The following is a 16,939-nucleotide window of genomic DNA, read 5'->3' as shown; positions in this document are numbered from 1 at the left end:
CAATGAAAACGACTATGACCCACAGTGCAGCAGTTCTAAGACCAAACATTTAGAAAGGGTATTTTAATGTTTAATATGTATTATTATTATCCAAAAGAAAACTGAACTCCAGTAGCCCCTGATGAAACCTCTACATCACAGGGAGGGAAAAATTAAACACTACTGTGCTGAACAAAAGCAAATAGCATACTGTCATTGTGTTTGGATTGCTTACAAGTTTGTGGCCACATGGAATAAGCACACCGTGGAAAGACGCTATATGATTTTTGGGGAAAGAAAGGAGACCTGCAAGATTTATTTGGGTCAAGTCCACACACCACAAACTCACTCTATATATGTAGAATAAGCTGGAGAGAGTAAAGTTGGGGGGAGTAAATGGAAGCCAGTGTTTATACAATCACATGTCTCTATTCTCCAGTCATTTTGGGAACAAATAATGATCATTTCTTACCAGTAAGGGGGCCATTCACCTGTTGCAGGTTCCCAAGAATCTTCTCACCCAGCAAATGAATGAGTCTAGTCACAACCTAACAGAGATGCAAATAACAAGCATGAAATAAGATCTGCAGTCAACTGAAATGCAATTTCTATATTAGTGCAAATCAGGGTTTCTCAATTTTTCAAGATCAAGGCACAACTACATAAACAGACAGTGTGGAGACACAGGCCCCTCACATGGCCAAACGAAACACTATAGAAGAAGTAAACTTTACAAAAAGCTGGAAGGATTTAAAGGAAGGAGCTCAGAAGAGGGGATGAGAAATTGAAGTTGTGTGCAATCTATGTATTACACAAAGAAGGGTCCAGATATTCATGCCCTACTTGTTGCCAAGGGTAGGATTATCCGTTTAGTAGGAGCAAGGTTCCCTTTAAGATCATTCCCTGTTTGCTGCCAAGGGTAGGATTATCCAGGGCCGGCAGAACCCGGTAAGCATGGCAGGGGGGCCACCAAACTCTGGAGTGCGCCACAAGCCATGCTTATCGCTGCAGGTGGTTCACAGTTCCAGCCCCAGCTGCAGCCTCCTGGTCCCCACCTGCCCGCCTTCAGCTCCCACGACAGCCCCCTTTTTATTCCTTCCGCTCTCCGTTTAAATCAAAGTCAAAGCGGCACCAGACAGTGAAAGAAGCAGGCTCATCTCGAGCCTTCCCTTCCCTCACAGTGTTCCGCCTTCCTCTGATATAAATTCCTGTTTCAGTAAGGGCAAGACACTGCGAGGGAAGGGAAGGGAAGGGAAGGCTCAAGGTGAGCCTGCTTCTTTCACTATCTGCTGCTGCTTTGACTTTGAGGTAAAAGATACAAACGCAGGGCTACAGGAACAAAAAGGGGGCTGTCACGGAGAAGAGAGTGCAGTCACAAAAGAGAGGGAAAACAGTATACAAGTACAACAAGGTAAACAAAAAAAGAAGCAAACACTGGGCCTTCAGGATTGAGAAAAAATGGAGTCCTTTAATATCACAGATACCCGACACGGGCCGTGTTTCGGCGTACAGTCGCCTGCATCAGGGGTCAGAGAGAACAAAGAAACAGGAAACCTGTCACAAGGTGTTGCTTACTGATCGGGTGGCTGTTTCTTTGTTCTCTCTGACTCCTGATGCAGGCGACTGTACGCCGAAACACGGCCCGTGTCGGGTATCTGTGATATTAAAGGACTCCATTTTTTCTCAATCCTGAAGGCCCAGTGTTTGCTTCTTTTTTTGTTTACGGAGAAGAGAGTGGGCAGGTGGGGGGCTGGGCTTGGAACTGGAACTAGCAGCAGCTGAGAAGGGGTCTAAGGCTAGAACTCTGGGGCTGAAAAGGGGGGCAGGTGGGGGTTGGGGTGAATCACTGGACATGGATGGAAGGGGGAGGGCAGAGGAGAATCGCTGGACATGGACTGGCCAATGTTAGGATGCTGGACTTGATGGACCTACGGTCTGTCCCAGTATGGCAATACTTATGTACTTACGATGGAAGGAGAAGGCACGGGAGAGAGGAGAGTCGCTGGACATGGATGGATGGATGAAGGGGAGGGCAGGGGAGAGAGGAGAATTACTGGACAAAGTATAAACAGCTGGAGAATCTGAAGATGGACAAAGCTATGGGGTCGGATGGGATACATCACAGGATACTGAAGGAGCTCAGAGGTCCTGGCGGGACCTCTTAAAGATTTATTTAATAGATCTTTAGAGACAGGAGATGAGCGGATGTGGTCTCACGTCGGTGGTAGGAAAAATAATGGAGTTGCTGCTGAAAGAAAGGATAGTTAACTTTCTAGAAGCCAACAGGTTACAGGACCCGAGGCAACATGGCTTTACCAAAGGAAAATCCTGCCAAATGAATCTTATTGACTTCTTTGACTGGGTGACCAAAGAACTGGATGAAGGACGTGCGCTAGATGTAATCTACTTAGATATCAGCAAAGCCTTTGATACGGTCCCCCACAGAAGACTCATGAATAAGCTGAAAGGGTTGAACTTAGAACCGAAAGGGATGAACTGGATAGGAAACGGTTGACTGACAGGTGGCAGAAGGTGGTGGTAAATGGAATCCGCTCGGAGGAAAGGAAGGTGAGCAGTGGAGTTCCTCAGGGTTTGGTGCTGGGGCCTATTCTATTTGTGGGAAATATTGCTGAAGGGTTGGAAGGAAAGATTTGCCTTTTTGCGGATAACATGAAAATAGTCAATAGAGTGGATACGCTGGAGGGAGTAAAAACAATGAGAAAGGATCTCCGAACGTTAGAAGAATGGTCGAGGGTCTGGCAGTTAAAATTTAATGCTAATTTTAGACAGGGTATACTCCCGTTCGGTTTCTTCCAGTTATATGAACATATCTTCTAGCATAGAAACCTAATAATATTCAAAATAGAATTGTGCAAAAATGTTATTGCCTTCTACTAAACGTCCTAAATTAAATTATATTAAATTTTGTGAGTGCTCAGTTGAGTGCATTACACCAATGGTTGACTGGCAGCCACGAAAGGGTTTTTTGAGTATAGTTTAAATTGTTTTCACTATATTGTTTTCATTAGATGAGTTTAACACATACCTAAATGCAGTAGAGTTGAGAGGGGGTGCCTACACGAGAGAATTTAAGAGAGTATAATATGTGAGTTGGGTGGGGTTAGGAGAATCCAGCACTATTGGAGGGGGGGAAGGGAGGGTGGGGGAGGGCGGTCGAGGGAAGAAGAGGGGGGAGGGACAGTATGAGAAAGGGGAAATCTTTGGTGGTTGGTACATGGAATGTGAATGGATTAAATAATCATGGGAAGCGGAGTAGAGTGTTTAAGGAACTGGAGAGATTGAAATGGGAAATTATATTTTTACAGGAGACTCATCTCCGACCAAGGGATACCCATATGCTTTGTCGCAGGCAGTTTCAGGAAGTGGTGACACACCAGGGTGGGGAGGTGAAGAGGGTGGGGGGACTTGCTATCTTAATTAGGCAAAATTGTGGGTTTGTCATAAACAAGGTGTTTAAGGATAAGGAAGGGAGGTGTATGGCCCTTAGAGGTTGGATAGAAGGTAAAGAACTTATGCTGATTAATATTTATGCTCCAAATGTGAATCAGGGGAAATTTTTTCGGAAGCTTAAGGAGGAATTGTTGGGTTTTGTGGGAGGTCATATAGTGGTGGGGGGGGGGGATTTTAATGTGGGCCCGGATCACTCTAAAGGGGGAGGTTTTCATAGTGGGCCAGGGAGGAAAGCCTTGGGGCAACTTATGAAAGGGTTAGAGGTGGTGGATTGTTGGAGACTGTTACATGGTTCACAACAAGATTACACTTTTTATTCGCACGCGGTGAGGTCGTATTCCAGGTTGGATGGGGTATGGGTTCACCGTAATGCCTGGCACTGGGTAGAAGAGGCGGAAATAGAACCAATTAGTGTGTCGGATCATGCGCCAAGCTGGGTTAAACTACAGGGCATGGGATTGGAGGGTCGCAGAGGGATTTGGAGATTGAATGAAACTTTATTGGGTAATGAGGAAATTAGAGAGGATGTAAGAAAGGCAATTCTGGAATACCGGCGGTTTAATGATACTGGGGAAGTGTCTGATGGTACTCTTTGGGTTGCTTTAAAGGTGGTGGTGCGGGGGGTTTTAATAAAGTGGGGGGCTAGAAGGAAGCGGGAGCGGGGTAGGAGATCTCTGGATTTGAGGCAGTGGTTGATCTATTTGGAGCAGTTGCACAAGAGGTCCAGTGAGGAGCGAGTATGGGAGGAATTAAGGGAGGTGAGGGGCCAATTGATGCAAATGCAGATGGAGGAGGTGGAGTTTATGAGATATAAATTAAAGCAACAATTGTCGAATAAAACATGGACGTCTATTTTTTTCGAAAATACAGTTCGGTCTGCCCCTTCACGGACCCATTCTCGGAGATAAACGCCCATGGAAATAGATGTTTTTGTTCGATTATGCCCCTCATAGTGTATTAACTGCTTCCAAAAGCTGACAATGCCCCTGCACCTCCAGAGCATATGCCCCAGAGAGGCTCCAGGCTCCTTACATTTGGGGCACTCCCCCCACGGAGAGATCCCCATATGGAAAGCCCTCCTAGGAGGAATGTACAGTCTAAGTGCCACTTTGTACTGAGTTTCCCAGTGCGAAACCATAGAAGTGTGTTTCCTCAAAGTCAAAACATGAGTTTTCAACTGAGATATTATAAAATCCATCGGAATGTCCTGCTTCCACTGGGATAACAACTTAACATAATCAGGTTCTTGCACTGTGTCTCTAATGTGCCTGTGGTAAAACTTGAGCGGCATTTGCTGTTGTGCTGCTAAGGAAAATGCTGAGGCCAGTTCTTCCTGAATGTCTTCCGCTAAATCCTCCCAGGGCAAGGACTGGATATAGTGCTTTAACTGACTGTAGTGAAACTCGTCTGAAGGGGGCAGACCAAATTCCTCCTGGAGCTCCTGGAATGACTTTATCCGTCCTTCTGGAGAGACTACATGCAATAAGTATATCATCCCTTTCCGCTTCCACCTTTGGAAAGCTGGATATAAAATGCCTGGTGGAAAAGCAGGGTTTTCACAAATCGATAGAAACGGGGTAGTTTTTGCAGAGAATTGATGCAATTTACAGACCCATTGCCATACAGCTTTCGCCGACCTCAAAATTCCTGTCTTTTGCAGTATATATGGCGAGGGAGGCCCTGCTGTATGCAGGTAGTTACTAAAATGCGTTTCGGGATACAGATGTATTTCTATGGAAGTGGCTGTATAGTCCTGGGTTCCACGGAACCAGTCATTGATATGTCGCATTCCGCTTGCCACTGTCATATACTTGATATTTAATAGTCCCAGGCCTCCGTACTCCACTGGAACACTTAATGCGTAATATGATAGACGTGGCCTTTTCTTCTTCCATAAAAAGTTTTGCACCATTTTTATCAGCTTCTGTTCATCAGATTTTTTTAGAAACAATGGGAGTGACTGAAATGTGTAGAGCCATCTGGGGGCCATAACCATGTTGAACAGCGCAATCCTTCCCATCAGAGAAAGTGGCAACGGCCCCCAGGCCTCCAACTGTCTATTAGTGTCTCGCAATAATCTCTGCACATTTTGCACATATAGTTGTGATAAATCCCTAGTGATGGTGATTCCCAAGTATTTCAAGGAGGTCTGTGTCCATTGGATGGGGAAGCTCCCCAGCCAGGTTATTGGTTCTTCTGACAACACTGGTAGGGCTATAGATTTATGTAAATTTAAACGAAACCCAGAGTATCTCCTATACTGCTCAATTAACCGCAGCAAATTTGTTAAAGTCTTAGCGGGCTCTCTCAAAATTACTAATAAATCATCTGCATAAGCTAGAATCCTAATATCCTTTCCTGCCAGATTGACCCCCCTGGAGGTCTGGGGCTGAGGAGACCCTCCGCAGCAATGGTTCCAAGGACAATATAAATAATAAAGGGGACAAGGGACAACCCTGTTGTGTACCCCGGCTTATTTGGAACTCTGGCTCTCTGACTCCATTTACAAACACTCCAGCCTTAGGTTGACAATAAAGTGCCTGAACTGCATGCGTGAACCACCCCTCTATACCCATGGCAGCCAGGGTCTGGTGCATGAACTCCCACCCCACCTGGTCAAAAGCCTTTTCAGCATCTAGACTCAAGAGCAGGGTGGAGGCCCCAAGCTGCTGGCTGGCCGCCATAGCCATCAAGGTCTTCCTGATATTATGAACCGACTGACGGCCCCTAACAAACCCAACTTGCTCTTGACTTACCAGGAATGGTAGATATTCTGCCAAACGCTCAGCCATCAGCTTTGCCAATATTTTAGTGTCAATGTTTAGCAAAGAAATTGGTCGGTAAGATTCAACATTATCCAAAGGCTTCCCTGGCTTGGGTATTAACGTTATGAGCGCTGAGTTGGCATGCCTCGGAAATTCTTTTTCCCCACCACCTCCTGATAATATTCCAGCAAGGATGCTAGTGCCTCCCCTGACAGTATTTTATAGTACTCCCCTGAAAATCCATCTGGGCCCGGGGCAGACCAAAGCTTTAACTTTTTAATCACACCTTGCAGTTCTAACATTGTTATCGGTTTGTTCAGGTTCTCCAATTGCTCCCCTGTTAGTCTTGGGAGCCCAATCTGGGTCAGATATTCCTGCATATTTTGTGCTGAGGGAGACACCCTGGATTTATATAATGTTTTAAAGTACTCTGTAAAGGCCTGCCCGATCTTTCGACTATCTGTTATTAAGTTCCCTTTTGCATCTCTCAATGCAGTCACTGTCCTTGGGGCTCCCAAATTTCTAATCAGCCTACCTAACATTCTTCCTGCCCGGTTACCAAACCTCTGCAACTTATATTTGTAAAACAGGGCGGACTTCATCTCCTTTTCATGTAATAAGCTATTTAACGCTGCCTGGGTAGCTTTTAGATTCTCTAAGTTAACTGGTGTGGTGTGGGGTGGTGAAGATGTATTCTTTTGGCCTTTTGCAACTGGTACTCCAAATTCAGGATGCCTGCCGCTTTCTTCCTATTTTTCATACTACAGTAGGCTATAATGGCACCCCGCAGGACCGCCTTCGAGGCCATCCAGAACAACTCAGGCTGATGATCAGCATGCCAGTGATTATCGTCTATATAGTGTTCCCACCTTTGATGTACGTGTGCCCGTAATTGTAAATCTTGATGGAGGCCCACTGGGTATCTCCACCCCCTACCTCCCCCAGCCGCCGCAGAGTTAACAAGGTCTAAGCACACCATAGCATGATCTGCTACTTCCTCTGGGCCTATAGATGCTGCAGCTACTAGGTGGAATAAGGAGCGAGCAAACAGAATATAGTCAATCCTGGCAAATGTGCCATGGGCCCTCGACCTGTGCGTGTAATCTTTCTCTCCAGGGTGGAGTATCCTCCACGGGTCTACCAGGTCGAGGATCCTATTAAATGTCTGAAATTCTTTGGCCCGCACTCCTCTGTACTGAGAATCTTTTGCACTGGAGCAATCCTGCCTCGGGTCCAAGACCGCATTAAAGTCTCCCACTACAATCAAATCCCCACTATTACTCTGTAAGCATTTCCCAGCTAAATTGGTAAGGAAGGCCGGATTATGGTTGTTAGGTCCATAGAGGACCAATAGCAAAATGACTCTACCAGACAACCATATTTTTAGCAATATGTGATCCCCCTGGTCCCCTTTGTCAATTACAGTTGCTTTATATGGGAGCCCCTTTCGAAACAGCACCGCCACCCCTCCTTTACGACTCTGGGATGACGCCGCAAATACCTCCCCCACCCAATATTTTTGCAGCTTAGAGTGTTCTAAGTCTGTGAGGCGTGTTTCCTGCAAACATGCAATATCAGCTCTGTGTCTCTTAAGTGCTGAAAGAATCTTGGATCTTTTGATTGGGGAGCTGATACCACCTACGTTCCAAGATACAATTCTAGTGGTCATCCCTGGAACCTCCCGCTCCCATTGACCATACACTCCTGGGATGCTGCAAGTCCCTCCAGCCCCAGATCCACCCTCTGCAGATAAAACTCCAGCAGATCACTTTTTAAGCCTGCGTGATACTGCCCCCTACACTGTCGAAACATACCCCTAGTCCCATAGCAAACAAATATTCCCTCAGAAACCATAAGCCCATTACCCCAACCCCCCTCATTCCCCCCCCCCCCCCTCAAAACTAACCCATTTGCCATATTCCCAAACCAAAACCGGGAATTAGCAATGGAGCACCTAACATGTCAATAGCCCTCTACTCCTGCCTGCTGAAAACATTTTTATAGCTATTACTGCTACAGAAAGAAAATGAAAAGATTTTGAAACCTATTCTCCCATAGGGTTTATCATTGTTCTCAGTCTCCTTCCAGGATACCTTGATCCTGGAGCTTAATTTTTGCATCTTCCAGTGACTTAAACACTTTCCATTGTCCATGCACCAGCATTTTCAGTGCCGCTGGGTATTGTAGAACAAAACGAATTTGTTTCTGGACCAATGCAGTGCATAATGGATGAAATTTACGTCGCCGCTCCTGGACACCTGATGAGTAGTCCTGAAATATCAGGATTTGGCAGCCTTCATGTTTCAAATCTCCTCTGCGGATCTTAAACCCCTGCAGCACTTCCAACTTATGCCTGTAGTTGAGGAGCCGCACCACCACCACTCTAGGTCTTTCCTGATTTTCCCTGTTACGGCCCACGTGGTGCGCTCGCTCAATTACCAGGGGCCCGAAGCCATCCGACAAGGCCAGCTCCTTTGATAACCACTCCGTGAGCCAGTCAACCAAGTTTTTTTCAGGTACTTTTTCTGAAAGGCCCACGATGCGCACGTTGTTCCTGCAGGAGCGATTTTCAAGATCTTCTAATTTGTCCATGTGCTCCTGGAGCTGCTTTTTAATCTCCCGCAGGTCCGTACTATAGCCCTGGGAATCATCTTCCAGGGCAGATACCCTGGTCTCCAAATCCTCCGTTCGGGTCCCTAAACCTTCCAGCTTCGTTTGATAAGAGTCCAGCTTTTGATCCAGAGCGTCTCACTTGGGTTGCCAAGCATTTGCCACCGCAAGCGTTAACTGCTCGAGCTGCGCCGCTGTGAATATTTGGTTCGCCGAGAGCGGATCATCCGCCATCTTGGATTCCGTTGTTGGCGCTTTACTCTTTTCCTTTTCTTTTTTCCCGGTACGCAACGCCATTCCAGCAGGGGATTGTTTAAGGTATTTGTCCATATGATATATAGAGCTCAGGTTTCCTTTTTCTACTTGCGATTTGCAGTATTTTGAAGGTTTATAGAGTGAGGGCTCAGGAGCTGAGGCAAAGCACGTCTGCTCAGCTCATCACGTCACGTGCTCTCTCACTCACAAAATTTAATATAATTTAATTTGGGAGGTTTAGTAAAAGGCAACAAGATTTTTGCACAATTCTATTTTGAATATTATTAGGTTTCTATGCTAGATAAGTTAAAATTTAATGCCAAGAAGTGTGGAATGATGCACTTGGGGTGCAGAAACCCAAGAGAGAGATACCAAATAGGAGGGGAGAGATTAGTAAGCTCGACTCAGGAGAGAGACCTTGGGATGTTGGTGTCCAAGGATCTAAAGGTGAAGAAACAATGTGACAAGGCGACGGCCATGGCCAGAAGGATGCTAGGCTGCATAGACAGGGGTATAACCAGCAGAAGAAAGGAGGTGTTGATGCCCCTCTACAAGTTGATGAGGCCCCACTATTGTGTTCAGTTTTGGAGGCCGTATTTTGCTAAAGATGTAAAAGGACTGGAAACAGTGCAAAGAAAAGCTACAAAAATGGTATGGGATTTGCGTTGCAACCCGTACGAAGAGAGACTTGCTGATCTGAACATGTATACCTTGGAGGAAAGGAGAAACAGGGGTGGCATGATACAGACGTTCAAATATTTGAAAGGTATTAATCCACAAATGAACCTTTTCTGGAGACAGGAAGGCGGTAGAACTAGAGGACATGAATTGAGGTTGAAGGGGTCTGACTCAGGAATAATGTCAGGAAGTATTTTTTCATTGAGAGGGTGGTGGATACATGGAATACCTCCCGCGGGAGGTGGTGGAGATGAAAACGGTAATGGAATTCAAACATGCGTGGGATAAACACAAAGGAATCCTGTTTAGAAGGAATGGATGCACGGAATCTTAGCAGAGATTGGGTGGCAACGCCGGTAATTGTCAAGCCCTGATCATGACTGAACAGATATGGATGGGCTTGAGTGTAAATTTTAGTTTGAGAACTTTTAGTACAAGAAGAGTGCTGGGCAGACTTCTACGGTTTGTGCCCTCAGAATGGGAAGGACAAATCAAACTCGGGTATACATATAAAGTATCACATGCCATATAAAATGAGTTTCTCTTGTTGAGCAGACTGGATGGATCGTACAGGTCTTTATCTGCCATCATTTACTATGTTATTATGACATAGATGGGAGGGGAGGGCAGGGGAGTGAGGAGAATTGCACTGGACATGAATGGAGGGGAGAGAGGAAAATCACTGGACATAGATGGGAGGGGAGGGCAGGGGAGACAGGAGAATTGCTGGACAGGTTTGGGGCCCCCAGGGAAATTGTCTTGTTTGTCCATCCCTAACGCCGGCCCTGGGGACAGTAGAGGCTCTTTTGAACATAGCAGGGAAGGACCCCTTCACTGTCTACCAACTGCCTATCCCAGTACCTCTTACTGATGGTACTATGCACACTACATGCAATTCAGGGAATTATGTCCCAAAAAGATCCAAAGAATGGACAGCAAAATAATACAACATATTGAACAGAATAAAATTAGCTGCATTCTGGAAATATTTACAGGTACTTTAACACTTGGTTCTCAGTCAGCCCTAGCTCCCTAGTTCAGCATCTTCCTGTTGGTCATGTGAACAATGATGTTCAGCAGCACAGTAACAGATCTTGAGGTTACTGGCAACCTATCAATGTTTTTAGTTTAAGTTGCCAAATGGCCACCTGGTTTCAGTTCTGATAGCTTTCAGTTTTCTATTGAGTTACCAAACATTAGGTACAGCTAATACATATTATCTGTATTAGCTATATCTAATGGTTGGAGCAGTAGGCTGAGAACCAGCAAAGCCAGGTTTCAAATCCCACTGATACTCCTTTAGATCTCAGACAAGTCACTTAGTGGGTATTTTAGAAAGGCACAGTAGCGTTTTTAGTGTGTGCTAAATGACAGACACACCCATAGGAATATATGGGCGTCTCTAGCATTTAGTGCAAGCTTATTTTTAGCACATGCTAAAAACGCTATCATACCTTTGAAAAAGGCCCACTTAATCTTCCAATGCCTCAGGTACAAAAGAACGTAAGTGGTGCCATACTGGCACAGATCGAAGGTCCATGAAGCCCAGTATCCTGTTTAAAACAGTGGCCAATCCAGGTCACAAGTACCTGGCAAGATCCTAAACAGTACATTTTATGCTGCTTATCCTAGAAATAAGCAGTGGATTTTCCCCAAGTCCACTTTAGTAGTGGCTTATGAACTTTTCTTTTAGGAAGCTATCCAAACCTTTTTTAAACCCCACTAAGCTAATTGCTTTTACCACAGTCTCTGGCAATGATTCCAGAGTTTAATTACACGTTGAGTGAAGAATATTTTTATTTTCTGATTTTTTTTTGTTACATTTGTACCCCGCGCTTTCCCACTCATGGCAGGCTCAATGTTTTAAATTTACTACTTTGTATCTTCATTGTGTGCCCCCTAGTCCTAGTGTTTTTGGAAAGAGTAAACAAGCAATTCACGTCTACCTGTTCCACTCCACTCTTTGTTTTATGTACCTCTATCATCCTCAGCCATCTTTTCTCCAAGCTAAAGAGCCCTAGCTGAAAAGGGAAGTCGTCCCATCCCCTTTATCATTTTTGTTGCCCTTCTCTGTATCTTTTTCTAATTGCACTATATCTTTTTTGAGATACGGCGACCAGAACTGAACACGGTACTCAAGGTGAGGTCGCACCATGGAGCAATAAAGAAGCATTATAATATTTTCCGTCTTATTCACCATCCCTTTCCTAATAATTCCTAGCATCCTGTTTGCTTTTTTGGCCACTGCCACACACTGAGCAGAAGATTTCAGCATATCTCTCTATATATAAAAAGCAACACCAACGTTCTATGAAGCCTCCAGCCGGAAGTGTGAAGGAGCCGAGATATCCGGTTTCCCTATGAGTGTCTGCCCCGCACTCTCTGTAACACAGTCAGTGAAGGAAAACAGCAGAGCACGAAATCAAATCGCTGGCTCTGTAACAGTGAAGGACTCAGAGGGGGGAGGGGAGAGAGGCCAGAGGGCAGGGACACACACACTCCCACATGCACAACAGAAGAAAACATTGCTAGCCCCCGTTTCATTTGCATCAGAAACGGGGCTTTTTTACTAGTTATCTATAATGACACCTAGATCTTTTTCTTGGTTGCTGACATAGATATAGAGGAATTAGAAAAGGTTCAAAGAATAATTGTGCTGCTTTAGTTTCAAGGCCAATCATCTGGAAACTTAAAGCTTGTCCTATCTGTCTTCAGCTATCTACTTTAAAACAAGAGCTCTATAAAGTAATGCAACAATTAGATGCAATTAAAGCAACTTATAGGACTGTGCAGAATCATAACTTCTCACCAATGCCTCAGAGAATAAAACCACAAAGGAACAGATGGTTCACAGTAGGCTCAGGCAGAATTCGTCATGTGACACAGAAGCATCCGCCCACACAAGTGTTGCCACTACAAAATTCTTTTCCTCCACTACAGCACTGTGATGTTCCTGAAACTAAAATTGAAGCAGAAGAAAAAGAAAAAGCAAGGAGGAGGGAACAAAAAGAGGAGAAGGTACCCAAAGAGAAAAGACACTCACAAATCACTAAACCCAAAACACATACTAGGAAATGTAGTTGGAAAGCAATGACCACAAATGCTCACAGTCTAAGCAATAAAATTCATGACCTTCAAGCCCTGATGTTGGAGACTGACTTGGACATAGTTGCAGTCACAGAGACATGGCTCAATGGTTCCCATGAATGGAATGTAAACATACCAGGCTATAATCTTTTTAGGAAGGATAGAGAGGGACGTAAAGGTGGAGGAGTAGCTCTGTATGTGAGAAATGATATCGCAGCAACTGAAATGACAGGGAAGTGGGGAAAGGAAGAAGCGATATGGATCACCTTAACAAGAGAGGATAGAACCTTGGTCCACGTGGGTGTTGTCTACAGACCCCCGACACAATTGGAGGAACTGGATAAAGATCTGATCGCTGATATTCAAAAGTTGGGGAAGAAAAGAGAGGTGCTGTTGTTGGGAGATTTTAATCTGCCAGATGTAGATGGGAAGGTTCCTTCTGCGAAATCGGAAAGAAGTAGAGAGATTGTGGATGCTTTCCAAAGTGCTCTGCTCAGACAAATGGTGACGGAACCCACAAGGGAGGGAGCGACGCTGGATCTGGTGCTCACGAATGGAGATAGTGTGTCAAATGTCCGAGTGGCTGCGCACCTGGGAAGCAGTGACCATCAAACGGTTTGTTTTGATATAACGGCTCATGTGGTTAGCGGCCACTCTAAACAAAGTCCTGGTCTTCAAGCGAACTGACTTTAACAAAATGGGGGAATACCTGAGGAAGGAGCTGATGGGCTGTGAGAACGTACAACATGTGGAAGGACAGTGGTCCAAGCTGAAAGAAGTAATAAACAGGGCCACAGACCTTTATGTAAGGAGAGTAAATAAAAGCAAGAGAAAAAGGAAACCGATGGGTTTTCAAAGCAAGTGGCTGAGAAAATAAAGGCTAAAGAGTTAGCATTCCAAAAATACAAAAAATCTCAAGTAGAGGAACACGGGGAGGAATACCGGATGAAACTGAAAGAAGCCAAGAGAGAGGTACGTCTGGCGAAGGCGCAAGCGGAAGAACAAATGGCTAGAAATGTACGGAAGGGAGACAAAAACTTCTTCAGGTATATTAGTGAAAGGAGAAAGACTAAAAAGGGGATTGTGAGACTAAAAGATACAGCAAAACGCTATGTAGAAAATGATGAAGAAAAAGCCAATTTGCTAAATAGATACTTTTGTTCTGTTTTCACTGAAGAAAATCCTGGGGAAGGACCGAGAGGGACTGGCAGAAGTACACCTGAGAATGAAGTGGATAGAGCACCGTTCACAGAAGAGAGTGTATATGAACAACTTGGAAAGCTAAAGGTGGACAAAGCCATGGGGCCGGACGGGATCCACCCCAGAATACTGAGGGAGCTCAGAGAGGTTCTGGCGGGTCCTCTTAAAGATTTGTTTAATAAATCCTTGGAGACGGGAGAGGTTCCGAGGGATTGGAGAACGGCGGAGGTGGTCCCTCTTCACAGAAGTGGTGATAGGGAAGAAGCGGGAAACTACAGGCCGGTAAGCCTCACTTCGGTTATTGGAAAAGTAATGGAAGCCAAGCTGAAGGAAAGGATAGTGAATTTCCTGGAAGCCAATAAGTTGCAAGATCCGAGACAACATGGTTTCACCAAAGGGAAATCGTGCCAAACGAATCTCATTGAATTCTTTGACTGGGTGACAGGAGAATTAAATCAAGGACGTGCTATGGACGTCATCTACTTAGATTTCAGCAAGGCTTTTGACACGGGTTCCCCACAGGAGGCTCTTAAATAAACTAGACGGCCTGAAGATAGGACCCGAAGTGGTGAACTGGATTAGCAACTGGTTGACGGACAGACGCCAGCGGGTGGTGGTGAATGGAGTTCGCTCGGAGGAGGGAAAGGTGAGTAGTGGAGTGCCTCAGGGATCAGTGCTGGGGCCGATTCTGTTCAATATATTTGTGAGTGACATTGCCGAAGGCTTACAAGGTAAAGTTTGCCTTTTTGCGGATGACACCAAGATTTCCAACAGAGTGGACACACCGGAGGGAGTGGAAAACATGAAAAAAGATCTGAAGAAGCTAGAAGAATGGTCTAACATTTGGCAATTAAAATTCAATGCAAAGAAATGCAAAGTGATGCACTTAGGGAGTAGAAATCCAAGGGAGGCGTATGTGTTAGGTGGGGAGAGCCTGATAGACACGGACGGGGAGAGGGATCTTGGGGTGATAGTATCTGAGGACCTGAAGGCGATGAAACAGTGCGACAAGGCGGTGGCCGTAGCGAGAAGGTTGCTAGGCTGTATAGAGAGAGGTGTGACCAGCAGGAGGTTTTAATGCCCCTGTATAAGACGTTGGTGAGGCCCCACCTGGAGTATTGTGTTCAGTTTTGGAGGCCGTACCTTGCGAAGGATGTTAAAAAAATGGAAGCGGTGCAAAGAAAAGCTACGAGGATGGTATGGGAGTTGCGTTCCAAGACGTATGAAGAGAGACTTGCTGACCTGAACATGTATACTCTGGAGGAAAGGAGGAACAGGGGTGATATGATACAGACGTTCAAATATTTGAAAGGTATTAATCCGCAAACGAATCTTTTCCGGAGATGGGAAGGCGGTAGAACGAGAGGACATGAAATGAGATTGAAGGAGGGCAGACTCAGGAAAGATGTCAGGAAGTATTTCTTCACGGAGAACGCTTGGTGAACGCTTGGAATGCCCTCCTGCGGGAGGTGGTGGAAATGAAAACGGTAACGGAATTCAAACATGCGTGGGATAGGCATAAAGGAATCCTGTGCAGAAGGAATGGATCCACAGAAGCTTAGCTGAAATTGGGTGGCGGGGGGAAGAGGGGTTGGTGGTTGAGAGGCTAGGATAGGGGAGGGCAGACTTATACGGGGTCTGTGCCAGAGCCGGTGATGGGAGGCGGGACTGGTGGTTGGGAGGCGGGAAATACTGCTGGATAGACTTATACGGTCTGTGCCCTGAAAAAGACAGGTACAAATCAAGGTAAGGTACTTGATTTTATCGTGGGCAGACTAGATGGACCGTGCAGGTCTTTTTCTGCCGTCATCTACTATGTTACTATGTAAAGAAGAGCAACCAAAATGATAAACTCCGCTCATATGAGGAAAGGCTAAAGAGGCTAGGGCTCTTCATTTTGGAAAAGAGATATGATTGAAGTCAACAAAATCCTGAGTGGTGTAGAACGAGTAGAAATACTTTTAAAACAAAAAAGAGGAAATATTTTTTCACTCAACGAATAGTTAAGCTCTGAAACTCTTTGCCGAAGGATGTAGTAAAAACAGAGTATCTGGGTTTAAAAAGGTTTGGACAAGTTCCTGGAGGAAAAGTCCATAGTCTGCTATGGGGAAGCAACTGCTTGCACTGGGATTGGTAGCATGGAGTGTTGCCATGATCTGAGTTTCTGCCAGGGACTTGTGACAAGGCTTGGCCACTGTTGGAAACAGGATACTGGGCTAGATGGACCTTTGGCCTGACCCAGTATAGCTACTCTTATGTTCTAATGTCTACCTACAGTATACCATCTCTTTCCCTCACCCTGGCTCTCCTATTTCACTTCCTCTTATTCCCCAATCTCTTACTAACTCTTCTCTTCTTTCTTCCTCTACACCATAAAATCTATAAGCAGTAAAAGCTCACTGGTGCTAAAAAAACAGTATACAAGTAATAAGCGTTTTTCTAATGTATACTACAACTTTGGGTGCAAGAGAGTTCCCCCAACTTATTGGTCTTGGAGAGCAGCTTCTCATAATTTAATGCTTTTGGAGACTTGTGATGTAGGCTTGACATTAAATAGGCAGAAAAAGTATTAGATGATTTGGGAGGCATTAATTCAAACTTTATCCTCAGAGCACATAGTATGGTTCTTAATGAAGGTCATATCTAACCTATGATAACTGGTGTTTTGACCCACACATTGGAGGGGAGGGCGGCTATATGGGGTCAGGCTTGGGGGGAAGATATAGGGACTGTCATCGGGGGTCTAGATGGATTTTAGGTCTACAGGAGGTCATAGAGGTCCAGGCATTCTCTGGCTCTCAGCTTGAGAATCATCCTATCTATCTGAGCGGGAGGGAAGGGGTGAGCGGGGAAGTAATAATAATAAAAATATGGTTCTGTTGGATTATTCACTG

At 45.2% G+C, this 16,939-nt stretch overlaps 1 protein-coding gene across 1 annotated transcript in view; it reads right to left on the bottom strand.

Annotated features, from left to right (window-relative positions):
* The window catches only part of PNPLA7 (patatin like phospholipase domain containing 7), a 2,530,065-nt gene that overhangs the window by 851,897 nt on the left and 1,661,229 nt on the right, over nt 1-16,939 (bottom strand). Inside the window, exon 22 of the mRNA XM_030206608.1 lies at nt 452-527. Within this exon, the coding sequence (XP_030062468.1) occupies nt 452-527 (76 nt within the window). The remainder of the gene's footprint in view (nt 1-451; nt 528-16,939) is intronic.

The sequence above is a fragment of the Microcaecilia unicolor genome, chromosome 6, assembly GCF_901765095.1.
Source record: "Microcaecilia unicolor chromosome 6, aMicUni1.1, whole genome shotgun sequence".
NCBI lineage: Eukaryota > Metazoa > Chordata > Amphibia > Gymnophiona > Siphonopidae > Microcaecilia > Microcaecilia unicolor.
Note: the sequence above shows the minus strand (reverse complement) of the source record. Positions and strands in the feature narration are given on the sequence as shown.